This window comes from Vespa mandarinia, chromosome 10 (assembly GCF_050613455.1).
Source record: "Vespa mandarinia isolate Hongniang chromosome 10, ASM5061345v1, whole genome shotgun sequence".
NCBI classification, from domain to species: domain Eukaryota; kingdom Metazoa; phylum Arthropoda; class Insecta; order Hymenoptera; family Vespidae; genus Vespa; species Vespa mandarinia.
The window spans coordinates 2,639,023-2,666,510 of NC_140819.1; the positions used below are offsets into that span (position 1 = coordinate 2,639,023).

The following is a 27,488-nucleotide window of genomic DNA, read 5'->3' on the forward strand; positions in this document are numbered from 1 at the left end:
GATAAATATATCTAGATTATACAGGATTAATAATAAAAGTTTTGTAAAGGGATAATATATATGATACTAATGTAAGGATAGTGCCATTTATTTATTACATAATATTCTTTGGATTGTACATGTATAATAATATGTATAATAGTATGTAAAGAAAAATATTTCTATTATTTCTTTTATAGAACTTTCAATTATTCTAAATCACTTTTGCTGTCCTTGATTAACCCACTTTTTTTACACAACGTATGTATATTTTGCATATGATCTTTATTGACAACAGCATGATGTTTATTTATAAGTTCAGTTTTTAAACAAAGGCCGATTATATCCGATCGTCCAATTATCTTTGTTCCAATTTCAAGAGTGTTTGTCCAAATTATATTACTCAAATGTAAAGAAACCTATATGTTAAAATGAATATAACACATATTATTACATACATGTATATATATATATTTTTCTTTTTTGATTAGTTAAAATATTTAGTTTATAATTGTTTTCAAAATAACTAACCTCCCCAATAATATATGAATATTGATTTAAATTCTTAACAAACCAATCATAAGCAATTTCATTAGCACAATTATTCCATTCATATTCATCATCGCATGGAGCTATGCCAACTAAAAAAATTTCTACTATGTGTGCTGGCAATTTGGATAATTCTTCTGGCAACCACAATAATTTTTGGATCTAAAATTTAAAATTATAAATTATACATCTACACATACATATTATATTATATAACAAAAGCCTATCCATTTTTGTACTAAATACCTTAATATTGTTTAATATATTGCCAGTGTCAATACATCTTACATCTACATTTTCCATACTCTCAAAATGATTTCTTTTTCCATCTTTAATTTGTAAGACTTGTACTCTTTTAAAACTTTCTATTGAGTCTTCTAAGCCATAAATATCTCCTACGTTAACGATAGCAGACCTCTTCCTACATGAATTTAATGATTAAAGAATTCCAGTTAAAATTATTGTAATTTTTTCGAAATGAATTTTTAATAAATTAATACCTGTTATCAATATTCCCATAAAAATTTTGAATTTTTGATGTAAGCATAATATACTCATTTTTTGAAAATTCTATCCTTTCAGAAGTACTTGCTTTTACATATTCTATCACTCTGGCTGAAAAATGACTTGCATTGTGTATATACGTAATTATAAATTTAACTTTATCTCCTCTGCAATAAGATAAAAATTTGTATACAGATCAGGTAATCTCTTAAATACTTGTATAAATGTTATGAATTTCTGTATATTAATTCTTATTTCTGCATTTAAGTTAATTCTATTAATAAAAGACAATATTTTAAAAATTTGGCGAAAGCTAATAAGTATAACTTACGTTTCTATTTCTGTCATTGGTGTATCGATGTCAGGAAGAATACAATGTCTAAATACACAAGAACTTTTGTTTGGACAAAATCCTAATGATTTCACTTTATCACATATAGGATATTCCCTTTTACATTTATCCAATGACATAGATATACGCTATAAAAAATATTTTTTTTTTTTAATTTTAATATTTTATTACTATATTTTTATTTATAAACTTCTGAATTAAAAAAAAAATGATAACAATGAGACTTGATATAAGTAATATCCTTCTCTACCTCAATATTGAATAATACATGCTCTGATAATACTACACCCATTCGCTTCATCATATTAATTATACTTAAAAATTGTATATTATCATTTTCATTTACAAATATCGTAACTTTGCATTTAGTTGTTCTCTGTAAAATATAATAAATTATTTAACTATCTTACTCTATGTGCATTATCAAGATATATTAGATACCTAATGATTTATCAAATTTAAGATAAATTGTATACTAAAGAAAAAATTAACAACTTTCTTTTACTACCTTTTGTAAATTATTCATAAGTGTTGAAAATCTATAATTAAACTTTGTTTGTACATGTAATGAAACAGAATAGTGTATCAACCAATCCACATCTGTAATATCTAAATCAGATAAAACTTCATCAGTGGATATTATAATGGGATAATGACCAGGAACAGATACTTCCCATATTTCTTTAACAGCTGTACAATGTTAATAACAAAAAAATAAATATAGTATGATGAGAATATTCTTAAAGATAAAATTGATCTATAATTTTTGTTTTTACTTTTATCAGACCTTGTATTTCAAACAGATGCTTTTTCTCATGGGCTAGAAGTGTTTGTCTATATTTCAATAAGAACGCGTTTAATTCTTCTGCTTCATCAATAGTTGTACATATAATCATAGTTTTTAACTTGTATTCATTATCCAATACATCTAAAAAATGTGCATTTATATACAAATGTTATTAATACCTTATTTTAAGATGAAATCCTTGTACAAATATATTTACCTAAAATCTTTTGAAGTTTAAATTTTGAGTTTATAAGATACATCTTCGGTTGAACAGATTTAAATATTACTGCTTCTAAAAATGAAGTAATACATATATATGGTTTATACATAACTTTCTGAACGAGTGTTCTTATTGGTGTAGTGAAATATCTCGCAGCAAAGATTATTTGCAATGGAAATAATTCGTCATTTTGATTCTCTCTATTTTTTATTATTTTATGTTTTCCAAATAATTCCACTATCTAAAACATCACAATACAAATAATATTTGATATCATATCATTATAATTATATTATATCATAAAAATTATTTGCCTTACAGAAGCATAATATTTATCTAATATCACATCTGCACTATCAAGAATTAAATGACAAAGACTATCAAAATTCAACAAATCTTTGTGTGTTCTTATAAATTGTGCTAAGAATCTTGGTGTTGAAACTAATATCTGACATCCATTGTATATTTCAGCCTAGAAACAATAAAATTAATATAAATAAATCTTATTACAGACTTCACATATATGTAAGAAAATAAGAATCTACATGTATATTCTTACCGCCAGCAATCTGTATGATTTTCCAGTAAATGCTAAAACTGTGTTAATATTATCACAGCTTTGCAAAAATTCCAAGCAAAGTGAATGTACACTGAATGCTTCTGAAGATGATGAACATAGTATTAACACTGATGGTTTATTTCCTTCAGGCAACTGTATTGGAATATTTAAGTTCATTAACAAAGACAAATATATCATTAATATGACTAATAAGTTAAATGTAACCATGATGCATACAAAAAAATATACATAATAGATAATGTAAATATAAAGCTTAAATGTAAATTTCATTTACACTTAAACCAAACCAAATAAATTTATATTAAATAATTATGTAATAATAATTACCGAATCTTGTGCAGCAAGTAAACCAGTAATAGCAAAAGTGTATCCAAACGTTTTACCACAATCTTTAGTTCCAATAGCAACCACATCTAGCTTTTGCTTTATAGCAGGCCAAATATATGATTGCATCTTCTTAGGTTTACTTGATTGCACTAATGAATCCCAAGCCTGTATAAAAAAAAAAAATATACAATGTTTTATATATTAAATAACAAAAATGTTTTCGTTGAAGTAAAAAGATATAAGAAAATATTTCTTTTCAGAAACACACCTGATGTATCTTTGCAGGAAATTGAGCGTCGGTAACAAAATTCAAAGTTTTACATAATATATTACTATATACTAATACTTTACGTGTACGGTTTTCTATTATCACATTTGAACATTTTTCATAGAACCTAAATATTATGGGTGTTAAATAAAAGTTTAATAATAAAAGATGAATAAAAATAATACACATACACATGTATTCTACTATATTATTGATAAATATTATTTACTGTTTTTCTCTTACCTTTCTTTATATTCAGCATTGCTTTCTCTGGAATGATATTTACTTAAATTTGCCATATTATCCTTATTTTTATATAAATTACAATCATTTATTTTTTGTATATAATAAGTAGTAATATTATCCTTGGATTCTTTTTTAAACTTGTTATTCGGTTCCTTTATTAATTTTAATAGATCTATACGGACAAAATATTTTATATATTATGTGATATAAATTTACATTTAATATGCTATATATCAAATATTATTGTAATAAAAGAAAATTACCTCCTTTTAAATAAGTTGCATAACCATTTTCAGTTAGAGTTTTACTTAAACATATTATTTCATTATTTATAACAAGATATAATTCTCCATAATATTTTCCATTCTCATCACAGACTAATTTATCAAAATATATTGTACTAGATGCAACAATTAATTCTTTTATGAATTTTATAGCTTTGGTTGTCCATTTATCTGTTATACTGTTTAAAATTAAGAAATATTAAGATAAGCATATACATATTTGTATTAAAGAAACAAATTTACTTACAACTGTATAAATTCATTTGTAGACTCTTTTTTCTTAATAATTGTAGGTATTATGTTATATATACCAATAACTGATGTTAAATACTTATCAGATATAATATCATGTTGTAAAAAAATAAAATCATCTTTTAATAATGTTAATGAAATCCCATAATCTACTAAGAGAACATTATATCTCATAGTTGTGGGATTAAAATGACCAACTATTCCTCTGCAAAACCATGCTGGAAGATCCACGTTTTGACTTTCTTTACCATGAACAATGACAAACTATAAAAATAAATATAGTATTTGATCTATTTAATCTATATAATTATTAGAATATAAATATTTTAACTTACATCTCCTAAATTTAATTCATCATTATTCTTTGAATTCAACTTTTTCTTTTTCATATATTTTACTAATTTTCTAGTGATAAGACTAGATTTTTCAATATAATTTTTAATTTCATATATTCTTATGTAATATGGATTCTTAACATTTGTAACTTTCACAGAAAATGATGTTTCTGGAATTACAACTTTACCTAAAGTCATCAAAAAACATTACAGTGTTATAAGATTATATACATTTTTTATATCACAACAATGATGTATAAAAACGACTAACAATAATCGTTACAAAATTCATCTTTTGAGCTCATCTTTGTTAAATGTAATAATTATTAATTAATAATAAAAATAAAAAACTATGCACTTGTTTCATTACATATACATAATCATAATTTCATAAAAATTTATTCAAAAACTATAAAATTATTAAGAATTTATTTAGAATGTATTTTAGCAGTTATTCAAAAGACCTTACATGACATTTACAAAAACTCGCGAATTTAAACTTCGATTTAAAAAATAGAATTAAAAAAAATTGATCTTTTGGTTCTTAAACTATCAGGAAAAAGGAATATTGGCTAATCTATTCTATTTATTCATAAAGTTGACTATATTAATATAGTTAAATTCGTGATTGTTTCCTATCTTATCTTTATTTTATTTTTAAGTTATAAACATTTGAATTCATGTTCTTTGCATTGTAGCATTCTTTCTGTCAACTTCACTCTTCTCTGAGATTAACCACTGCACGCGTACCTTACTAGAAACACTAAACAAAATGAACCTTACAAAATAGTAACTTAATTATCGATATTTTACACTTATTGTTTCATCTGGGCTTAATTGATAAATATTTACATTAAATTATACTTCTCATTTAACTTTATCAATCAAATTTTACTATTTTATTATTTTATTATTTTTTTAATTTATTTAATTTATTTTATTATTTATATAATTAATTTATATAATTAATTTATATTATTAATTTTATTTATTTTCTTATTTTTCTTATTTTTTATTTATTCTCTTGAATAATTTATTTTTGTTAAGTTGGCAACCTATATATATATATATGTGTGTGTGTGTGTGTGTGTGTGTGGACAGAAGAAATCATACAATATAATAATTCTGTGATTAGCTCCATTTATGAAATTATAAAATTAATTGAAATAAGAACTCAAAAAATGAAATTAGAATCTACAAGTGCAATTTCATTTTAAATAATTAATAAAAGTAAACAAAAATTTGCTAGAGTCATACGACGATAGTGAACAATAATTATATATGTTATACATACTTTCAATCTTTTAATTGTTGAAATCTGTATTTGAAAATTGTACTTCGAAGTTTTTAAAATAGATATGAAATCGTGATTACATAATTAATATAATAATATTGATATTAAAATCATAAAGTAATATATTTATAGCATAAAATGGGAAATAAATCTAGTCTTCTTTTACGTGAAGAAGAAATAGCTCAAATTCAAGAAGCAACAGGATGTATGTATTGAAAAAATTATAACATTATTAAAATATTAACGTAGATGAAAAATAAGATCTTATTAAATACGTATGTGGTGTTTGTATATATATATTTAATTACATATCTATTGCATTTATTCTAGTTACTCCAAATCAAATTGAACGTTTGTATAGTCGATTTACTAGTCTAGACCGTGGAGACTGTGGTACATTAAGTCGAGAAGATTTTCTCAGAATTCCTGAACTTGCAATAAATCCTCTTGGTGAAAGAATAGTGAACGCCTTTTTTGATGAAAGTGGTAACGATAGAGTTAATTTTTTACAGTTCATGCAAGTATTAGCACATTTTAGGCCAATCAAGAAAAACAGCCCTAATAGATTAAACTCGAGGCAGGAAAAATTAAAGTGTACGTAATACTATTGTTTTAGATGTTTCGCAAATTCACTCATTTATTATTTATATAAGCAATTTGATTAATAAATACTAGAAATTATAATTAACAAATCATAACAATTATTTAATAATTTAAACTTTTAGTTGCTTTTAAAATGTATGACTTGGATAATGATGACTTAATATCTAAAGATGAATTATTGGCTATTTTGCATATGATGGTTGGAGCTAATATTAGGTAGGAAGTATATATAATATTTACAAACAAGTAAATTTGGATCACTATATAAATATATACATATGAGTATGTCTTTATACATATATAGTGAAGAACAACTCACCAGCATTGCAGAACGTACGATTCTTGAAGCTGATGAAAATGGAGATGGTATGATATCTTTGGAAGAATTTTGCAAGGTACTGGAACGAACAGATGTTGAACAAAAAATGTCTATAAGATTTCTTAGCTAAATTTACTATATATTCTAAAAGATTTTCTTTGTTAATAATGTTAAAAATATCAAAATAAAAAAGAAAAATAAAGAAATAAATATTAATATATGTAATATTCTCTGTTTCTTTATCTTTAATGAATATTACATTTTTATATAATAATCTTTCTATAATTTATATGCATATTATATCCTATTTGTGTTACATATTATCTTTATGTTAGACATTATAAATAACAATAATTTTTAAATATGGCGTAATGTAAAAAAGCAAACAATTGGAATAATATTAACAATATTCTATATTATTAATACAATCTTATATTTATATGAACAACAATTATTGATCTTTAAAACCATAAGACAGAAAAATACATTATGTGGATTGCTGTATACATTCAAGTTTTAAATAAATTGCATGTTTCAAAATTCTTTTTGACAAATTTACAAAACTTATTTTATATATTTAATATACTTGATATTCCATCAAATATAAAAAATTAATGATTCTTAATAATGCTAGTGAGGTTAGAAATTGTATAATGCGCATGTATAGAAATTAATAATTCTAAGATAGATAGTCATATAAGATTTATGCTGTAGAAGAAACAGCCAACTTCTTTAAATGTTCCATGAATACTTGCAGACTGACATCATCAGTTAAAACAGGAGCTCCACTTTCCTAAACGATAATTTATTAAATTAGTAACAAAAATTAAAAAATAATTTATAAGATAAGATCATAAGTTTAACCCTCAACCTTAAACATAGAAATGCTAAAAATTTTTTATGAAAAACATCAATTTATATGTATTTTACATATACATATAGATAGTATGTACATATAAAAACATATTTATATAAAGCTGTGTCATATTAGCATATTAAGCAATAGATTTATTAATTATTAATATCATATGAACTACTAAAGTGCAAACATTCTGTTTTTAGCATTGTATGTATCTCAACATACCTATCGTGTTATATTCATGTAGATTGAAAAAAATGTTATATGTAGATAAATATGAAAAATACTGCTAAATGATAAATAATATAATAAATTTTGTGTGTGTGATATCTTAAGTAAAATGATAAATAATTTCGATACGTTATTTTTGAAATTGTCAATTAACAAATTTAACAATATTTCAAGAAAGTCCACCACCAAAGCATTGAAGTCTTATAAAAAAAAAAGCAATTTAATAATGAGTTGAAAAACACACCCCACTGGGTAACGGCATCCCCTGGTTCACAGGATCGTGGTGACAAAAAAAAATATTAGTTACATATGATTGATATTCTAAAACTTTTGCATATATGAGGACAATATATGTAATAACAAGGAAACTTTATGAACTCATTAAACTATAACTTTGATATTACTTAATACAAAATTAAAATAATCAAATATAAAATAAAACAAAATTCTTTTATGAACTTACCGCTCCATAGGCATACATATTGTTGTGAGTTTGACTGGGATTTACTTTGCTCAACAAGAATCTTGCTTGCGAGCCTCCTTGTTCTGTATCAATATACCTAGGTGCTGGAAATCTTCCACTAAGTATTTCAGCAGCATCATCAACTGGTGCTGCTAATAACTGACGGAAATTCTCATATTCTGGTAAATCTTGATATTTTAACTGTCGCCATTGTGCTATAGTCTATTGAAAGAAATATTACTTATACATAATGCATATAACAACAATATATGACACTATATATATAAATATATATATATATATATATATATATATGAGACTATAACAGAAAAATATTTATACTTCTCCATGAAATATGAGGATCTGGAAAAATGTATCCATCAATAAAATTCTATCTGGTTGAATTGACGAAGTATCAAGTAACACAGGTTCAGGTGGACCACCAAATCCATAACTATATAAAATGGGTTGCACCATTATCAAAGAATTTGTCAAGTCTTCTCGCATTAGCATGTGTCTATTATAAAAGTGAATTTAATAACATGTAACATAGAAAAAATAATAAATAAATGTAACAGAAATAACTTTACCTATAAAAGCTTGTTTCATCTGGTGAATTGTTAAATACTTGTAAAAATTGGGATCTACGTAAATGATACATAAATTGTGGATATAATGAAAAGTTCTCTGCGAGTCTAAAACTATTTGGATCATCTTTAGAATATTCACCAAACTTCTGACACTGTAATTTATAAATAATAAATTTTTATATTTTATATAATATTAGAGAGTTATGACGTTAAAATAATAATTAAGAAATAATTACAAGTCTTATAAGCATTCTGTCTACCCATCTTAGAACATCAGGACCATCATCACTTTCAGCTTTAAAGACAGCTAAACGTGACATAAGAACTGCAGCTGCTTCTTGATCAAAGCCTGCACTTATATGATGCAATGATGTAGATGAATCTGCCCAACTATGATTAAAAATATTATGAACGAAACAAAAAAAAAACAAAATACAAAATTTATACAATAATAATACATACTTTCTAGCTATAGTTGTAACTCTAATTCTTCTTTGTCCACTACTATGTTGATATTGTGTAATGAATTGAATGCAACCTCTTCCACCCTGTGGAATTGGCGCAGTATGTTGATTTACAACTTCAAAGAAAATTGCTGTTGTAGTCGATGGTGTTAAAGAACAGAATTTCCATTGGCATGTACCACCTAAACCAACTTCTTGCTCTCCTACACTAGATCCCTTTATACCCAAAGAAACGCACGGTCCAATAGCACCGGAAACTTTAAGTTCTCGCGATGTTTTAACTTCCAAAGTAGCATTAAATGCCATTTTTAAATCACCTTTAGCATCCTTTGTGAATACTCTTTGAAATGTTTGTTTGAAAAGAGATGAATTAAATGAATCTCCCATTACCATGTGGCCTCCCGTTGAATTACAACACTGTCTCATTTCTAATAATCCAGTTTGATCAAGAGCACATGAATAAATATCAATTATATGACCATTAGTGGCAGCACGAGAAGCAAGACCATCATAATGTTTAGTAGCTTTTTTCATGTGCTTTGCATTATCCTTTTGAATGTCATGATGTGATCTAATGGGTTGACGAAGATCATCTGTCACAACTTGACCAGGACCTTGAGAACATGGTCCACCAACAAAGAGCATGATTCTAAAAAATTATTTATGTTATAATAAAGAATATATATAAGACCGTTATATCATTATTATCAATAATACTATTTCATTACCTAGCTCCAGTATTTGCATAACTAGCTTCCAAAAGTCCTGTAGCAACAGCTAATGCCATACCAGTTGAACGCAGTGGACGTTTTCCTGGTCCAACTGGCCAAGGATCACGTTGCAACTCTCCAAGTAAATCTGTTAAGCTCATATCACATTTATGTACTGGTTGTAAAAATCGATTAGCCGGTGGTAAGGGCTGTCCACCAGAACCTCTCTGTTGATTTGGATTTTGACCAGGTATTGGTCTACCAATACCTAATTTATTAAAAACAATGATAAATAAAAGAAATTTGAATAAAAAACATATTAGATAGTTTAATACCAACCAAGCATATCTTGAACCTGTTTTGGCTGTAAATCTTTAGTACCACGGAATACATAACTTTTGCTACATCCTTCACAACCTAACTCATGCACTTGAACCATCCTTCCAAAAGTGATAAGACCAATTAGAGCATTAGGTGGAAGCAAAGATAAAGACATCTGAAGTGAATCCTTAAGTGCACCTAACTCTTCATCATCCATACATGTATCAACAACAAGTAAAAAGATAGGAGGGAGACATTGTGCTCTCTAAAGAAATAGTATAAAAAAGAAAATAAATGTTTAAGTTTATAAATAAAAGTATTTTTAATCGTAAATAAAGATATTTTTACCATTATAGTATATTCGATTGTTGAAAACATAGGAATTAGTTCAGCTGGCTGATGTTGTTCTGAAATAGCTGCATATTGTGGTGGAAACTAAATAAACATAAAAATGTTTTATAGCCATAAATAAATAAAATAAATTCAGTTATCATTAGATGAATATTTTATATAAATGTATTTCTTACAGGGTTTCTTCCAAAACATAAATTGCAGACCCATAGTTTTGCACGATAATCTACTTGACATAATGGATTTAAAATTGCTCTACATGTAGACCTAGTACACAAAACTGGATCATATTGAATAGGTGGTAAATCGGGACGTTCTTTAATAGGTTGATAAAGTGTTCCTAAGGGAACAACAAGCCTAGTAGCATCAATACGTGATGATGGCCAGACATTCCAAGTAAAACGAACCCCATCACGATCCTCATTTTGTTGAATAAAATCTTCATAGGTTGTCATGTTGCTATGATTATAAAAAAAGATCGTTCATCAATTCATGCACTATTTATATTTATTTAATAATTTTATTTCATATTTTTGCTCAAATTATTTATTATAGGTTAAAGATTTCAACTTACTTTTTTTTACAACTGAATTTATTTCTTTAAATTCTTGTAATTCTGTAAATGCGTGATATTTTTATTAAATATTCATATTTATTTTATATCAGTTTATAAAATTCGAAAGTATGTAATATCAAATCGAGAACCGCATAACTCGTGCTGTCATTTCAGCCACGTCACTCGTAACACATTGCTTTACGGTTATCATAAACGCATGCGCAGAAATGCCAATCTTAAAGGATATTTTCAAATATTAATAGGTATTTTTATTAAATGTAAAATTCCTTATATTAGAATTTCATTTAAAGATATCTTGATTTTATTTATAAATCTTACATTATTTCTTATCAAATCTTATATTATTTCATTTTAGATACATAAAAATAAATTATAAATAAATTTTTTAATAAACATATTTTCTCTAGTTTTTATATTTTTCTTTATTGTACATTTCTATTTATCTCTAAATTAGTAAAAATTTTTATATATACATGAACATCATATACATTTTTAAAAAAATCGACATCAGCGCACCTACAAAAATAAGTGAAAACAAAGTTGAAACTCCCTATACGAATCTGATCTAGTTTAATCTCTTTAATTGCAAACGTGTTACAGAAATGGTTGTGGATGAAAAAATTACGGATTTAAATAACGAAAATGAAGTGCAGGATACAATGGTATCGAAAGAAAAGAAAACATATTCTTTAGAAAGTATCCTTTTACAATATTATTATAATAACTTTACTTAAACAAATAAAATATATCCATATGTTATTTTCTAACCTTTTCCTGAACTAGAAATAATGTAACAGTTAATTAATTTATTTAATAATAATATTACAAAAATTTTTTTATATACGAACTATATTCATAACTGTATATTGAATTTCAATGTGTATTGAATCACAGTAATTTGATAAAAAATTATTATTACTACTACTTATTTTTAATATCAATATTTCTTATCCTTAATACGTTGATAGTTCTAAAAATTATTAAAGAAGCTCAACAACAACATGGACTGAGGCATGGTGATTATCAAAGATACAGAGGTTACTGTTCAAGGAGACTTAGACGTTTGCGTAAAGTTCTTAAAGTTCCGCAAGGTGATAGACGTCACTTTAAAAGAAAAGATATTACAGGAGCAATGGTTAGCGATGACAAATTTCTACAAGTTCCGTTAATGCTCTCTGAGCGTGCTTGGAGTTATGCAATGCAGTTAAGACAAGAATCTAATACAGAACTACGGAAGAAGTTCCATTTAGTATCAAGATTAAGAAAAGCTGCTATGTATTCTTTACAATTGCAAGAATTGATAGAAGTATGTATGTAGATATCAGAAAAATGAAAATATTATAAATATTTTTATAATTATCATAATGTCAATGTTTCAGAATATAAACAGCGATGCTCGTACTAAACTAGAAGCACAAGCATATGTAGCTTGGATGCATGGATCATTGCATTTTGAATTGCAGTTATGGAAAGGTGCAATGGAAAATTTACAAAAAGCTCAAGTGGTTTATGGAAAACTAGCTTCTGCTTTGTCAGAAAATGAACGATTGATGTACAATGCACGCGTTGAAGAACTTGCACCAAGTCTTAGATATTGTGCCTATAACATAGGAGATACTACTGCCATTGATGATCTTATGCAGATGAGAGGACAATTAAGCGGAGAGCTATTAGCTGGATTAGATTCATTGATTGCTCAAACACGTGAAAAGCAAGCAAATACTGAAGAAGTTACATGGCGTGGTAAATCGTGTGGTATTGTGCCTCCAAGAGCTGCTGGCTTACTGATAGCAGATTCTAGATTGAATCAAACATTGGAAAAGACAGCAACTAATCAAGCTAAGATTGATCTTTTAGAAGCACATCTTATAGATTGCAAAGATGCAATTGTAGCTGTGCGAGATTTCTTTAAAAATGAATTAAAAAACAAAGATAATGACAAAGTATCTCCATCTCAACATTTAGTAACCTATTTACAATATATCCGATTATCTCGTACATTAGAACGTAATTTAGCTCTAGTAAAAGCAGCTGAAGAATCTGAGAAAGCTAAACCTCAAGATATTGTAAGATTGTATGAAGCTGCATTGCACAATCTAGTTGAAATATCACAATTACAAGATGATAAAGAATTTGCACTCGAACAAGAAGCTAAAACTAAAGCTTACAGAGCTTTTAGATGTTTTTATATGGCACAATCTCTAGCTAATCTTCATCGGTGGCGTGAAGCAATGGCATTATATCAGCGATCTTTACAACATGTAAAAGATGCTCTTCAACATATCAATATTTTACCCATTGATTTAAAAGAAGCCTTGAATAAGTTAGAAACATCAATTGAAGGTGCTCAATATGCTGCTCACGCTCATAGTGTTTTGGAGGATGGTCAAGATGAAGAATCAGGGACAAATAAATTCACGAAAAGCAAGAAACCATTATATGAACGGCTTCATGAATATAGAGAAGATAGTGCATTACTTACAAAACAACCCAATGTTTATAAACTACCACCAGCAATGCAGAGCATTCCTTGTAAACCATTATTTTTTGACTTAGCTTTCAATATGGTTGAATTTCCAGATTTAAGTGACAAACTTGGCGATCAAGTTAAGAAGGGAGGACAAGCTGGCCTTACAGGCTTTGTTAAAGTTATCTGGGGATGGGGAAACAAATAAGATCACATTTGAAATGATTATTGCTCGTGCAATATCTTTTGGTTACATATTAATTTTCAACATCTATTATTTACATATGAATCATGTCTTTATATTCTATCAATTAGTAAATTAGAAAAGAATAAAAAAAATGTATGTATAAACTGAGCATTATTTAAAATTTGTCCATTATTTCTCTTTTGCTCTTGCTTTCTGCTTCTCTCTCTCTCTCTCTCTCTCTCTCTCTCTCTCTCTCTCTCTCTCTCTCTCTCTCTCTCTCTCTCTCTCTCTCTCTCTTTTTCTCTCTTTCTCTCTTTATAATAGAATCCTATATTCGATCTCCGATACTTATTTCTAATCCGACACGTATATTCTAATAAATTTCGTATTAGTGAGGTTGTAAAAAGTGAAATCTCTCATGATTGTGTGAAAAAAAAATTCTTTAATTTTGCAGAAATAGAAATAAAAATAAAAATAAAAAGAAAGAAAGAAAAAGAAACAGAAAGAATCTTTTCTGTCGTCATCATTTAAAGGATACAACAGTGATGAAAAGTGGGTTAAGGACGATCATGTCGAGCTGTAATGTATTAATCCTTTCACTAATCCTTTTTTCTTCGTTTCTCTCTCTTTTGGTCTTCACAAAAATTATAAGTTTGCTGTGCGTTTCTCTTAAAAATTATTTAAAAATTTTATGTAGTTTATACAATTCAACTAGTGATGATTTGTTATGTAAAATATAAGTACATTAATGTTTAATTAGATATACAAAGGAAAGATATTAGAAAACCATTGAAATATGTAGCTTTTCGTTTGGTAGTACTTGCATTATATAATCTAAATTTAGATTTTGATAGTTAACAATACCGACCTAGGTCTCACCACGTGGAGGTTTTGAAGACCCACGAGTGACTCTATTTTAACATCCACGTTCGCGAGATAATCTAATCGAATTTTCGAGCAAATAAAACAAAGTGATAAAACTTGTGATTAAAACAAAGTGATTAAAACTTTTAATCGCGTTCGCAAACATCCACGCCTATTGTCCGCCGATACATGCACGTGTAATTTTACTATATTACTCGTATTCCCGTGTAAACATCGATGATGAACCGAGCCATTCGACGATATTCCGAATCTTCACTGGCCAAATATCCGATCGCATATGAATTCATTCCTCGATGGTCGAAATTAGAGAAGAAAAGAAAGAGAAGAAAAAAAAAGATAGAACGTGTGCGTACGTGAAAATGACGAAATTCAAAACGAGAGATGGACATACTAAATATCGCTCCAACCGAGCAAATCTAGAGTATCAAAATCAAGCTCGAGTTTTGCATACTGAAAAAAGAAGGTCCACCCAAAGGTCAAAACTGAAGGATCCTTCCCAAGGATTCCAGCCGAGAGCTCTACACGATGCTGAGACAGCAGCCCGTACAAAGGCCGACACCCATGAATCCCATTTAACACTTATAAATAATTATTAATAAGAGTAGATAAAAATAAAAGGGAAAAATGACGAGCATAAATGGAATAGAAAAATTTTCTGTGCATTTCTTTAAGAAATTATTTTAGAATTCTAGTATATCCAATCTATATTTATCTATTTAAATATGATTAGTAATGTAAAATATAAGTACTTTAATGTTCAATTGGAATTAAATTGAAAAGATATTCTTGAAGTATGCAACCATTTGCTCGGTAATACTTACATACCATATGATATATCGCAAGTACTACAGCCTAGGTTTCACCACGTGGAGGTTGCTGCATCTGGGATACCTATTAATGGCTACCCATATAAAAATCTAAGCCGATCTGTATTCAACACGGTCAATTTTAAAATGATAGTGTATGTATTAATCGATATGATAGTATATATAAATGATTTTTGTAATGTTACTAAGAATGTTGTAATGTTTAAATGGTAGTTAATTGTAGTTCATGTACCTCGTACATTGTTCGAATATTAGTAAAATATTAGTTGAAAAATAAAATTGTATTTATTTTATATTAATCGTGTCTTACGATCTTTATATTAATTATTGTTTATCGAACGATCACTGAAGTTAATTCACGAAACTCCACTGTCTTTTATAAATACAGTTTGTGCGATTATTAAAAGAACAGAACACTTTGGGGAGAAACACTGATTCTAAAGATTGCATTGTCAAAACACTTATTATTTAAATAGCGAAACGCGAACGATCAAACAGTGCTTCTACTTCATAATATTTTCATTTTAACGATACGAACATTCGATTACTTCATTGGTACGCGCATGATTGCAATGAAGTTCTGAAACAGAAAAATACAAACATAATTAGTATTGAAATTTTAAATTAAAATTATTCTAAGTTTCCCACGCGTTATAATCTTTGTGACATTGGAAATGAATTTCCTTATTTTTACCATAAAATCATTTATTCAAAGGATGGCCGAGTAAGCTTCTCCGTCCAAGCATCGTGAAATGCATTTCTTTGCGTTTGGAATGGCTCAAAAAATATCATACCCCCTTCAATGTGATATGAAAATCAGTAGTGGGAGTACGAGCTTCTTCTTTTTTGCCGTAAATTTTGAGGGGCGCCACAGTAGAAAACTTTTTCTTCATGAAAAATGTCAAAAACAAATTTATGTCAATAACGACAACAGACGTAATTCTTAACCAATTTTGATGGACAAGGTCTCACTTTAAAAACGAAGTTTAATCTAGAATCCTGTTTTCCCGAATTTTTGAAACAGCTTTTTATTTTTGCATGAACTATTTTTGAAAAGATATCATTTTTTAATACGATTTTTTCCAAAAAGTAAAGGTTTTTCAAAAATTCGAAAAAGATTTACGCCAGATTAAACCTTCGTCTTTAAAATGAGATCTTGTTAATCAAATTCGGTCAAAAATTATGCCTATTCTCATTGTTGGCATATAAAAGCAGGGGTGATAAACAGCCTTAAGCGCGTTAGACAGAATAATTTTCTTTCAACATGCGTCAATTGTTTAATGCCAATAAAAGGACCATGCGAGTAATCACTTAAGTTTCCTTTTGTACTCCGAGGATTAAATAAACTCTTTCCGTTACGTTTAACCTTAGTTGTGCACACTACAAAATAATTTTAAGTTGCACATTTGGGATGAGCTACACCTCAAGCACTTTGAACAGCTCTCATTTATACAAAATGAATAATTTTTATTCCAAAAAAATACTGTGTATTCTTTGAAACCTCGGAAATAATAATTAATAGGTTTGAAAACGCATTTCCAACTTTGTCGTAAAAAAAAATCATGAATCATGCAATGTGCAAATTGTTTTAATTGAGATCAAAGTTAATTTTGGGTGACACAACTAAGATTAAACATATTATAGAGACGATCATTTTATAATTATTTAAACTTAATTCCGTAAAGCATCGCAAAGCTCTTAAGACGCGTTAGACATAGAATAATTTTCTTCCAGCGTGTGTCGATCGTTTAATGTTAACAAGAATGATCATTAGAAGTACCATGTGAATTACCATGTCAGTTTCCTCTCGTACTCTGAGGATTAAACGTGGAAATACAATCTTTCCGTACCGCTACATTTAATTATCTTATAGATAAAGTATATATAATTGTATATCATACATTTCTTAAATAATTTATATAGTTTCTTCTTATAAAAGTGATACTAATAATTTTGTTTATAATTTTTTTATTTCAGAACTTCATTGCAATCGCGCACCTAACAAAGAAGTAATCGAGTGTGTATTGTTAAAATAAGAATATCGCGAAGTAGTTCGTTCGCTCGCGTTTCGCAATTTAAACAGCAAGTGTTTTTACATTGACTGCGAGCAATACAGTCAGAGTCAATGTTTATTCGCGAAGTTTATTGTTTTTTAACAAGTCGCACAGACTGTGTTTATAAACGATAGTAGAGTTTCGTGGAGTAAATTCAGTGACCGTCTGTTAATAAATAACTACTATTAATTAGAATCAGTGAATTACTGAAGAGGATCTCATTCAACTTCGATATTGATCTACCATATCTTCAATCAGCTACCCTCAATTCCGATCCACCCTCAATTTCAATCACAGACGAGTGTTTTAGAGTGTTCTGGAACCATCGTAGAACTTCTTAAATAGTAAGTGAATTTTTAAGTTCCTTTGATCATTCAATCATGTTGAGGATGAAAAATCTGAATCGATACGAGTAATTGGTTGTAATTAATTAATAGAAAATTATTAAATTTCTTCTTAAAAGATTTATTCGTAAATGGTTTGTTGTGTTTTGATGTATTTATTTCATTAGAATAGGGTCTTCTTGTTCAAATGCGTTAATTATAATTATTTGAAATTTCGAATATTTTAATGCACGAATTATTCACGGATTCTAATAAGGATGAGTAAGAAGACATTCACGAAGAATAGTATCTGGATTATAAGCGAAATTGATGCATGATTTTCTTATAATAATTAAAATACTCGTTTGTAAGGAGCGTCCAAGGGTTTGTTTTATATTTTTAAATAGTTATTAATTAAATATTTAAGCAATTTAAATTGATAAAAAAGAACTTTCGATAAAGTTATTACTTTTGAAAAAGAAAAGTCGAGTAGAGTATTTGCTAAAAAATAAAGAAACTTGTAAAGTCATAATCCGTAAGTCTAGATGATAAATATATGAATGTTTAGTTCAGGATTTTCAACAATAAATATCTTAATTCTAATTTTTCCTACGCTGCGGAAAGATATCTCCTGAAAAAGTAATAATCAGTTTGTATCCAAAGAGATAAGATTTTTCATTTATTTTTTAGATACGTTAGGATTGTGTTAGGGTTTTTTTTATATCTTAGAATTTAGAATAAAATTTTGTTGTTATAGTTTTTGAACAGTTTTAGTATTTGTCGAAGAGCCCCCCATAAACTGTGGCTCAAGAGGGCAATTATAGACTATTCAATTATTTTCGAAGGTTCACCAGTAACTTTCGAGAATAGCTATCTTCGAGATCATTTGATATTTTGCAATTTTATTATAAAACTCAAGTCATACATTTTTCACTTTTTTCTTTTCTTTAAAGTTAAATTAAATTAAATTCATACTTTTATCTTTCACAACTAATATATTTCTTATTTCAATAAAATTAAATTCCAGTAAAATCATAGTAACGAAACATATGATATGGCAATTGTGGAAACCACTAAAATTGCACTGAATAACGGTACACATGGAGCTGAGTACACCAAAATGTGTGCCAAGTTCTCCATTTCCCACATATCACGGGAAAAGAATATTTGTTTAGATTAAGATCGAGAATTTTTCATTTTCTTTTTCTCTTTTAAATTTAAATTAAATTAAATTCAGAATTTTCTTTTTATATCTTTATATATATAGATAAATAATCTATATATATATATATATATATATATATATATATATATATATATACACACACACACACACACACGTTCTTTCCTTATTTCTTTTCTTTTTTATAAAATCAAGTTGTATTAGAGTCATTAAATTAGGGCTTTTAAAAATCACGAAACGAATGGCAATTGCGAAAAACACATGTGTGAAGGTTTACATTTAAATATATATCATGTTCTTCGTTTGTATCACATTACAGGAAGATTAAAGATTAAGAACTTTTCATATTCGATATAATTAATTTATTATAGATTTCGGAATATGTTAGAAGTTACGAATATTTCGAAATTACATTCATTGGAACATAGATTTATACTTGATAAACGTAGATTAAGATAATGATGATTTTTAAATTTATAGATATAAGAAGTAAATCTTGCACTATCGAAATAAAATCAATCGTGTGAAATAGACACACATTTAAATTCGGAAAGGAATCATTAATAAGATTATTTTAGTAATATTTAAACAATAGAATATTCTTAGAAACATGTCAAAAATCGTAAGATAAAATCGATATAAAATAAATTCAATTTAGTCTTTTAACTAATATAAATCACGAACTCAGAAGAATATAATTAATAAATAATATTATTTTACTAATATTTAAACGCTAACACTTCCAGTTAACGTTGATAGAGGAACGATAATATCGTGGTAATTGGTACTTGATAAAGGAATTGTTCAAAGAAATTAATATATGTCTATTTGTTTTAATTAATTTACTTTATTCATTCGTTTTTCATTGTTACTTTCCTCATACTTCCTCTATTCTTACAGAACAAAATATTACATTCTTGCAAAACAAATAAATCCATTTTAGTTTAGGAGGTTGGATCTAATGTAAGAAGAACATTGTCCTTAAGCAGTAGAGCTCATTATATCTTATGTATTATCTGTTTGAAATTAGTATAACATAGCATAGAACAACACAGCATATGAATATATAGCATGATATGAATATATATATTCATATCATTTTTTTGTTTATTAATATTCGTAGCATTAATATAGAATTTCAAATATCGTACTCATTTGTTAAAAAAGTATATTTATAAGTAAAGTATTTATAAGTAAAGTAATAAAAAGTATATTTATTTTTATATACTAACTAATCTAATGTAGATGAATAATAAGCTCTTTAATGATTTGAAGTTAAATTTCTTTGGTGTTTTATACAAAAAAAAAAAAAAAAATAAATAAATAAACAAAGAATCTTATATAAGCATCATATGAAAATGAAATATAATTAAATAGGTATTAATCAATCTAGTTTATGATAGAGTTCAGCTCTATCAAAGCTAATTACACACACACACACACACATGCACGCACGTACGCACACATAGATAGCTAGATAGATAGATGCAATTATAATCCAAAGTATTAAATACTATTAGATAAAAATTTTTATTTACGTATTAGAAAAATTCGGAGTAGGTGTGTTAATAGTACCCCAAAACAATATCAATTTTGTAGGATTATGTCTAATGAAAAATAGGAAAGGTCTATTAGCTAACAACCTTTTTTGTCTACCATCTCTTTCTAAGACAATTGTGGTTGCTGCTGCAGCTTCAGTACCTTTTTCGTTAATTTCAATGTCTACTTTATGTAATACCTCATCAGCATATAAACCAGGATTAGCTAAAGTCGCACTATTTCTAAGATCGTCCAACCCATATGATCGGAAATTTCTACTTTCAACAATACGGAGAAAATCTTCGGACATAGGTCTACTTTGTCTTCGAACTCTTTTAACGTTATTTTCATCGTCGATTAGTTCAGTTTCGATTTCACGTCGTTTCCTTTGCATTCTTCTTATATTAAACCCCGTAGCCCATTGCTCGATATTATAACGGCGAGTATTATCAATATATTTGAATAAATGTTTTTTATACACTTGCCCTCCGTCTGAATCACCACCGAATCTTGAGAAAACTAATTGGTCTCTATTGTTCAATTGTCTATTTTGATCATTAAAGCTTTTACTGTTCTTAATTGTTGGATTTTGAGTTGCGCTTGCAATCAGTTCTCTTGAACCAGGTGATAATAAACTCAAATCTGCTGTTGCCGGATTAAACAAAGATGTTAAACCTAAACTCTTGAGTACTTTTTTCAATTTTAAAGAACTAGTAATCTTCATTTTAGGCATCCCTAATATAGTGGTTTGATTTTTCATGTTTTGAATTAAATATTCAATGATCTCTGGTGTTAGTGTCCTCTCAAATTCGCCTAATGCTCTTGCACCTTCTGCCTTAGGTAACATAATGTACATAGTAGTCTAAAAATAAGAAGAAAATGTTAATCCCACTGTATTGATGTACAAATGAATAAAACAAATATACATCTAACTTACATCTAATCCTTTATATGGTAGACCAACAATTTTAACGCCATAATTTTTATCTTCGTAAAAAGGAAAATCTCCAGCATTGTACATCATGTCTACTAGGATCTGTTCATTTGGTTCGATGGAAAAGTTTTTTCTACCAGTAGCTCCCGTTATGAAATATCTATTCCATTCGGCATTGAAGTATAATGCCGAAGCTATGATCACTTTCGTGGCAGGTGATGGTATATCATTTAAAATCGTTGAAATCTTTCCGTTTGTGTTTTCTTTTACCCATGCATTTATTTTGTCTTGTGCTTCCTTTCCTCTTTCTTGAAAGTCAAGATTCATTATTGCACTTTGGTATACATTTTCACTGATTGTCTTAAATTCTGGTCGAATTGGAAAACCTTCCTAATAGTATTTTTAAGAAAGGTATATATTATTTTCAGATAAAAAGAAATTTCATATAAAAAAATTCCAAATATTTTTTATACCTGCAAGAAAATAGCACTTGCAATGTCTATAATCCTTGTAGATTCAGCTTTCTCATGGACTACAGAAATCAATAATCCGAAAATTTGATGAACAAGTTCTGAATGCGTAGAAATGTCAACTCCCATAGCAAGTCCAAGGATTCTCGATACCTCTTCGAAAGTTATTCCCGCTGATCCTAAATGAATTAATGCGAGAGATCCAGCAATATTAAGTGGCGAGAATACTATATTGTCTTTTTCGTTTTTTACTGATGCCAAATTGTTAGCATATAGTACATTTTGGATATTTAGAGCTAATTTCGTGACACCTTTCGAGATTATATCATTCACCTGAAGAAGTAAATAAATAATGTTCAAGTGGAAAATCGAACATTTCGTTTGAAAGACGAAATAAATAATTTAATAAGAAAATATTTATATTATCTTACTCGATAAGCCCAATCTAATGGTAATGATTGAGCAAGAGGTGAAATCGGTGCCGCGATCGTATTAACATTTATTTGTGATGCAGCTTGAGATAAGGAATCTCCTGTCGGTTGTCCAGATAATTGATTTACGATAGAAGCGGGTGATGAATATGTCATGGATGCTGGTGCTGCTGCATAATATGCCATGGGTGCTGCTCCTGATGCATAATATGCTACGGGTGCTGGTCCTGAAGCATAATATGCCACGGGTGTTGCTCCTGATGCATAATATGCCATGGGTGCTGCTGCTACTGCTGCAGAATATGCTGCGGGTGCTGCTGCAGAATATGTTCCGGGTGCTGCTGCAGAATATGCTGCGGGTGCTTCTGCTGGTGCGAAATATGCCACGGGTGCTGCTCCTGCTGCATAATATGCCACGGGTGCTGCTCCTGCTGCTGGTTCAGCGTATGCAACGGCAGCAGGATATGATTGTTGCTGACTATTAGCATAAGCCGAATAAGTTGAGGTCTTCAGATAATCGTATTGATCCGGATAAATCAATTGTGATTTACCCAAGACAATTAGTCCTAGGAATATTATAAACGTGATCATTTCTGAAAATGAAAATAATTACATGCCCCAATTAAAAAACAAAAAAAGCACAAAAAAAACGTAAAGAAATATAAAAAAAATAATTTTTTTTTATTTTGTTAATAACAAAAGTCTTTTCTATCATCATAGTTGTTTTTAGCTAGTGAAATGTATTAATACGTCATGTTCTCTATCTGCTTTGGATGACGTGTTTGCGCAGTCAAATTAGTTTGCTTACAGGAAGTAAACATGGTACCAATTGTCACAATCAATAATGGTCTTTTATTCATTAGATGACATTCTAAGTACATGATGATCTAATAAATAATTACTTTTATAATTAAGGAATAATCTTTCTCTCTCTCTCTCTCTCTCTCTCTCTCTCTCTCTCTCTCTCTCTCTCTCTCTCTCTCTCTCTCTCTCTCTCACTCACTCTTTTTCTCTATCTATCTGTCTTTTTTATCACGATTACGAACATTTGAGAAATTCATTGATATTTTGGAACATGAATAAAATTTAGTTTTAAAAATAATAATCTCTCTCAATGCTCGCTCAATGATACAAAACAAAAATAGAAAAAGGAACGTTATAATCAAACCAAATGAATATATAATGCTTTTATCGATCCTTTCTAACATCTTTGCACTTTATCATTATACATACCCTTGACTAGACTTTTATATTCAAACTGTTGACTTAACTTCAAGTTAGAAAATTTGTCAATATTTTATATTTATATATATATATATATATATATATATATTTATATATATTATATTTCTATCCTATATATATATATATATAGGATGACTGAAAAGTTTTTAGATGGGCCAAAACATGTTAAGTGATATTAAAAATCAATTATTTTTTTTCGAAGCTTTATATTCTTTTAATTTCGTAAGACCTTGTAGTTTTACGATCTGAAAGAAAAAGTTATTTCTAAAGGTCTTGAAAAAGTGTAATTGAATTTTAAAATCCATTTTAAAATCTTCTGATTTACCTAAGAACAAAAATATCCATACTATATTTCGTTTATAACTTTTTATTTTGGCTTTTTTTACTTTAACAATTTTTATTTTAACTTTTACCTTATTTTTAATCAATTTTATATACGTAAACTTATCAATCATTGTAATAGGCATTACAATATCTTATTTTCTTTCGAAGTTAAAAAGTTTACATTCCGATTGAGAAATACTCAATATCGAAATACTTAATGTCACTAAGTAATTATATGTTTTGCAAGAAAGAAGTCGTAAAACCATGTATACAATATATTCATCCAAAGTTATTAAGAAATTATAACCCATATAAATATTAATGAAATTTTAATGATTTATATTATTCAAAAATTACGTCGACATATTATATTTTACAGCCTCTTCTTTGTTTCCTTTCTTTTCTTTTTCTTTTTTATTTTTTTCTCTCTTTTTTTCTTTTTTTTTTTCTTAAATTAATAAAAACCAAAATGTGAACGATAATATGACATTTCAAAAAAAAAATAATATGTCAAATAATAATTCTTTTAGGATACGGCCATGATGTAATTCATGATCATAATCTTTAATAATGTTTTTGAATGGCGTTCGCATTTAATGAATAGACATAAACGTATGGATGACCTTAATATTCTAAATGTCAGCTTAGTTCTTTGCCACCGATTTCAATATCATGTTCTATTTTAGCTTCGAATGTTCTTTTCTAAACTTAATTTAACTAGTTGTAAGTTTAACTATATAGCATCGAATTTTTTCTAACTGTATAACGATTAAGTTTTTACAGAGATTGTAACTGGTATCAATGACGAAGCTAATTAATAATTAATATTTATGGAAAAGAAAAGAAAAAAAAGTTTATATACAAGCTATCAGATTGCGTGATAGGAAATCCCAATAAAAATAAATTTGTATCGAATAACATTGAAATCATGTATGATAATCAACTATCAAACTTGATATGCAGTAAACGAAAAGATCCTTGATCGTACAATGGATAATACAAAGAATTTGTAAAAGAATGAATTATTCTAAAGTCACGTTCCGTGCATGATTACATCTTATGTATCGTTGATCATTGGAATAATGTAAGAGCGTGACAATTTACCGTAAATACTATAATTTATTAGATGATACGAAGAAAGGATATATGAGAGTGTAATGTAAAAAAATACCAGCAAAATATTGTACTAACCTTTTCCCAGAGAGAAAGAAATATTTCCTTTTAATTTCTTGTAGAATCGAAGAGATCGATCGTTGTAATTATTTTTCAATCCTCGATCTTTATTATATTAAAAAACAAAAAAAAACAAAAAATAAATAAAAAGAAAATAAAAAAATAATAAAACTAATATTCTTGATTTATAAATACATTCGATGGAAGAAGAACTATAATAATGTTCGTGTTCTATTTCAACGTTTCTCGAGGATCATCACGGATCGAACGGTAATTTCACTTAACTGTATCGATCTCGATCTCAATCTCAAATTGAAACGTTTAAACCAAGAGTTAAATTAATGTATAACGAATAACGATCTTCTTTATATATCGAAATGATTCATTACGATATTTTTTTTATCAAGAAAAAATTTGCGGAATGTTATACTTCGACGATTCTAAAAATATAACTTTTAAATATTATCTAAAAGAGAAATATACACGCAAGAGAAAGACAAGAAAGACGTCAAGACGAGGCCTTTCCAATAGCACGACTGACTCGTTCGTTTACGTACATGTATATACATTCGCGATTACTGCGTTCCATGACTCTTTCATCCCCTCCACGCTGGCACGATCGCCATGTGTGTTAGAAAAAGAAACGTAGAGTTCCTTCCGTTCTGTGAAAGTAAAAAAGAGGTGGCTAAAATTGAGGTGACTAAAAAGTATGTATGAGCATTGTTTCGTCGTTTGTCGTCTTTATCACGTAAATGTTTTAATTATTGCAAGTATGAAAAATGACCTCATACGAATTTGATAAAAAAAATTTTGTGACAAAAGCATATAATTTTCCTTTATTTTATCAATTATAATTAATAGTTTCCTTGAATGATGTTCGAATTCGAGAAAATTATCGTTTGTTTGAAAAATTTTCCATTGAGAATGATCGTTAAAAAATTGATAAAAATTTGTTTACAAGAAAAAATAATTTGTTTTCGTTTCATCGATTAGTTCACTGATACCCATGTTGATATCCATGTTGAACATAACAATATTCTCGATTGAAGAAATTTTTAATACTATAATTTAAATTTTCGAATATGATATTGTTTTTTTTATAAGAGATTGATAAAAATTAGAATTTATAAGAACAAATAATTTTTATTCCCTCTTTTATTGTGTTATTATGGATCACGTTCTCATTTAACAAAAATTTTTCCTTGTGATGAAAAGTCAGAAACTGGTATTTCCCAGTCTTTTTACGTTTCATTAGTTCCATCACATATATAATTTTATGCGTCTATTTTTTCAATGAGTTCAAACAATTGGTGCAATAAATTCTTTACAGTATATCTTTTGTATCTTTTTCTCGAGATCTTACAATTAGTTATATAACAAGAAGTTTACATTCCTCAAACAATTCTGACGATTTAAATATTTTTTCTAAATCGCAAACGCTTTCATTTTTTGTATCTTACAATTATCATAGAAATAAAATAAAAAATATTGTGAAAATGGCATAAAAATTTGTATTTGTATATTGCGAAATTTCTCTCGATTGTTCAACTTTGAACTTATTTGATATGTATGTATTTTGCTTTCACCGAATGAAAAAAAAAAGATCATCGATTTATTAAATGATAAAAATATCGTGATACAAATAATCACGATTATAGAACGAATTTCATGGCATTTTTTAATTTCCATGATGTATTTTTCTTTTTTTTTTTATTCGTGTTTTAAAACAAATAAATTTATTTTAATTTATATTTTGATTCAGATGCAACCCAATGTCTTAGAAAAGAATAGAATTGTCGCGTCAAAAAGTAAAAACATAAAAATAAATTGATTTTCTGTGCATAGAGTTAGAAAGCGAAAATGATAACTTTGAAATTACGTTCATTCGAGATTAGTCTATCCACAGTCTACCCACATACATACATATATATTTATGTATGTACGTTCCTAACACGGATAACAGTAGTTTGATTGCTCAGAC

The 27,488-nt window shown here is 27.7% G+C and overlaps 5 protein-coding genes across 7 annotated transcripts; 2 read left to right on the plus strand and 3 right to left on the minus strand.

Annotated features, from left to right (window-relative positions):
* Positions 1 to 72: 72 nt before the first annotated feature.
* LOC118444760 (putative ATP-dependent RNA helicase TDRD12) lies at positions 73 to 5,495 on the minus strand. The gene is made up of 18 exons (XM_035873336.2): positions 4,955 to 5,495; positions 4,684 to 4,871; positions 4,344 to 4,612; positions 4,076 to 4,275; positions 3,810 to 3,984; positions 3,567 to 3,693; positions 3,299 to 3,463; positions 2,951 to 3,103; positions 2,711 to 2,863; positions 2,389 to 2,632; positions 2,172 to 2,312; positions 1,893 to 2,074; positions 1,635 to 1,760; positions 1,364 to 1,512; positions 1,029 to 1,199; positions 775 to 949; positions 511 to 690; positions 73 to 398 (listed from the first exon to the last, which is right to left on the minus strand). The coding sequence occupies exons 1-18, from the start codon at positions 4,986 to 4,988 to the stop codon at positions 189 to 191; spliced, it is 3,042 nt and encodes a 1,013-aa protein (XP_035729229.2). The 5' UTR covers positions 4,989 to 5,495; the 3' UTR covers positions 73 to 188.
* A 275-nt stretch (positions 5,496 to 5,770) lies between these two features.
* elm (calcineurin like EF-hand protein 1 elm) lies at positions 5,771 to 7,124 on the plus strand. The gene is made up of 4 exons (XM_035873370.2): positions 5,771 to 6,182; positions 6,308 to 6,571; positions 6,703 to 6,796; positions 6,885 to 7,124. Exons 1-4 carry the CDS (start codon positions 6,116 to 6,118, stop codon positions 7,027 to 7,029), a joined length of 570 nt encoding a protein of 189 aa, XP_035729263.1. The 5' UTR covers positions 5,771 to 6,115; the 3' UTR covers positions 7,030 to 7,124.
* A 241-nt stretch (positions 7,125 to 7,365) lies between these two features.
* On the minus strand, positions 7,366 to 11,642 carry Sec23 (transport protein Sec23). 2 transcript variants are annotated; one of them, XM_085659588.1, is made up of 12 exons: positions 11,463 to 11,642; positions 11,065 to 11,347; positions 10,886 to 10,972; positions 10,556 to 10,802; positions 10,235 to 10,484; positions 9,505 to 10,155; positions 9,279 to 9,432; positions 9,043 to 9,194; positions 8,795 to 8,969; positions 8,453 to 8,674; positions 8,234 to 8,254; positions 7,366 to 7,692 (listed from the first exon to the last, which is right to left on the minus strand). In XM_085659588.1, exons 2-12 carry the CDS (start codon positions 11,341 to 11,343, stop codon positions 7,603 to 7,605), a joined length of 2,328 nt encoding a protein of 775 aa, XP_085515714.1. In that variant the 5' UTR covers positions 11,344 to 11,347; positions 11,463 to 11,642; the 3' UTR covers positions 7,366 to 7,602. The 2 variants fall into 2 exon arrangements, with proteins under 2 accessions (XP_085515714.1, XP_085515715.1); XM_085659589.1 differs by lacking the exon at positions 8,234 to 8,254 and having other exon boundaries at positions 7,367 to 7,692.
* Positions 11,643 to 12,017: 375 nt separating this feature from the next.
* Srp68 (signal recognition particle 68) lies at positions 12,018 to 14,251 on the plus strand. Its single transcript, XM_035873362.2, has 3 exons — positions 12,018 to 12,161; positions 12,434 to 12,771; positions 12,845 to 14,251. Exons 1-3 carry the CDS (start codon positions 12,068 to 12,070, stop codon positions 14,138 to 14,140), a joined length of 1,728 nt encoding a protein of 575 aa, XP_035729255.1. The 5' UTR covers positions 12,018 to 12,067; the 3' UTR covers positions 14,141 to 14,251.
* Positions 14,252 to 20,232: 5,981 nt separating this feature from the next.
* LOC118444764 (leukocyte elastase inhibitor) lies at positions 20,233 to 26,049 on the minus strand. 2 transcript variants are annotated; one of them, XM_035873358.2, is made up of 6 exons: positions 25,703 to 26,049; positions 25,526 to 25,612; positions 22,766 to 23,358; positions 22,338 to 22,667; positions 21,868 to 22,254; positions 20,233 to 21,792 (listed from the first exon to the last, which is right to left on the minus strand). In XM_035873358.2, the coding sequence occupies exons 3-6, from the start codon at positions 23,354 to 23,356 to the stop codon at positions 20,926 to 20,928; spliced, it is 2,175 nt and encodes a 724-aa protein (XP_035729251.2). In that variant the 5' UTR covers positions 23,357 to 23,358; positions 25,526 to 25,612; positions 25,703 to 26,049; the 3' UTR covers positions 20,233 to 20,925. The 2 variants fall into 2 exon arrangements, with proteins under 2 accessions (XP_035729251.2, XP_085515876.1); XM_085659750.1 differs by having other exon boundaries at positions 25,526 to 26,049.
* Between the last annotated feature and the right edge of the window lie 1,439 nt (positions 26,050 to 27,488).

Bases quoted from the DNA above. Each gene is read 5' to 3' on its own strand.
- LOC118444760 (XM_035873336.2), bottom strand. From the start codon at position 4,988: ATGAGCTCAAAAGATGAATTTTGTAACGATTATT. The intron at 4,276-4,343 runs GTAAGTAAATTT...AATTTTAAACAG, and splicing joins ACAAATGAATTTATACAGTT to TATAACAGATAAATGGACAA. The intron at 3,104-3,298 runs GTAATTATTATT...ATTCCAATACAG, and splicing joins TACTTGCTGCACAAGATTCG to TTGCCTGAAGGAAATAAACC.
- elm (XM_035873370.2), top strand. From the start codon at position 6,116: ATGGGAAATAAATCTAGTCTTCTTTTACGTGAAGAAGAAATAGCTCAA. The intron at 6,183-6,307 runs GTATGTATTGAA...CATTTATTCTAG, and splicing joins AATTCAAGAAGCAACAGGAT to TTACTCCAAATCAAATTGAA. The intron at 6,797-6,884 runs GTAGGAAGTATA...ATACATATATAG, and splicing joins ATGGTTGGAGCTAATATTAG to TGAAGAACAACTCACCAGCA.
- Sec23 (XM_085659588.1), bottom strand. From the start codon at position 11,343: ATGACAACCTATGAAGATTTTATTCAACAAAATGAGGATCGTGATGGG. The intron at 10,803-10,885 runs GTAAAAATATCT...CTATTTCTTTAG, and splicing joins CAATCGAATATACTATAATG to AGAGCACAATGTCTCCCTCC. The intron at 7,693-8,233 runs GTGTGTTTTTCA...ATTATCGTTTAG, and splicing joins GGATGCCGTTACCCAGTGGG to GAAAGTGGAGCTCCTGTTTT.
- Srp68 (XM_035873362.2), top strand. From the start codon at position 12,068: ATGGTTGTGGATGAAAAAATTACGGATTTAAATAACGAAAATGAAGTG. The intron at 12,162-12,433 runs GTATCCTTTTAC...ATACGTTGATAG, and splicing joins GAAAACATATTCTTTAGAAA to TTCTAAAAATTATTAAAGAA. The intron at 12,772-12,844 runs GTATGTATGTAG...TCAATGTTTCAG, and splicing joins AATTGCAAGAATTGATAGAA to AATATAAACAGCGATGCTCG.
- LOC118444764 (XM_035873358.2), bottom strand. From the start codon at position 23,356: ATGATCACGTTTATAATATTCCTAGGACTAATTGTCTTGGGTAAATCA. The intron at 22,668-22,765 runs GTAAGATAATAT...TTACTTCTTCAG, and splicing joins CATTAGATTGGGCTTATCGA to GTGAATGATATAATCTCGAA. The intron at 22,255-22,337 runs GTATAAAAAATA...AAATACTATTAG, and splicing joins CAAGTGCTATTTTCTTGCAG to GAAGGTTTTCCAATTCGACC.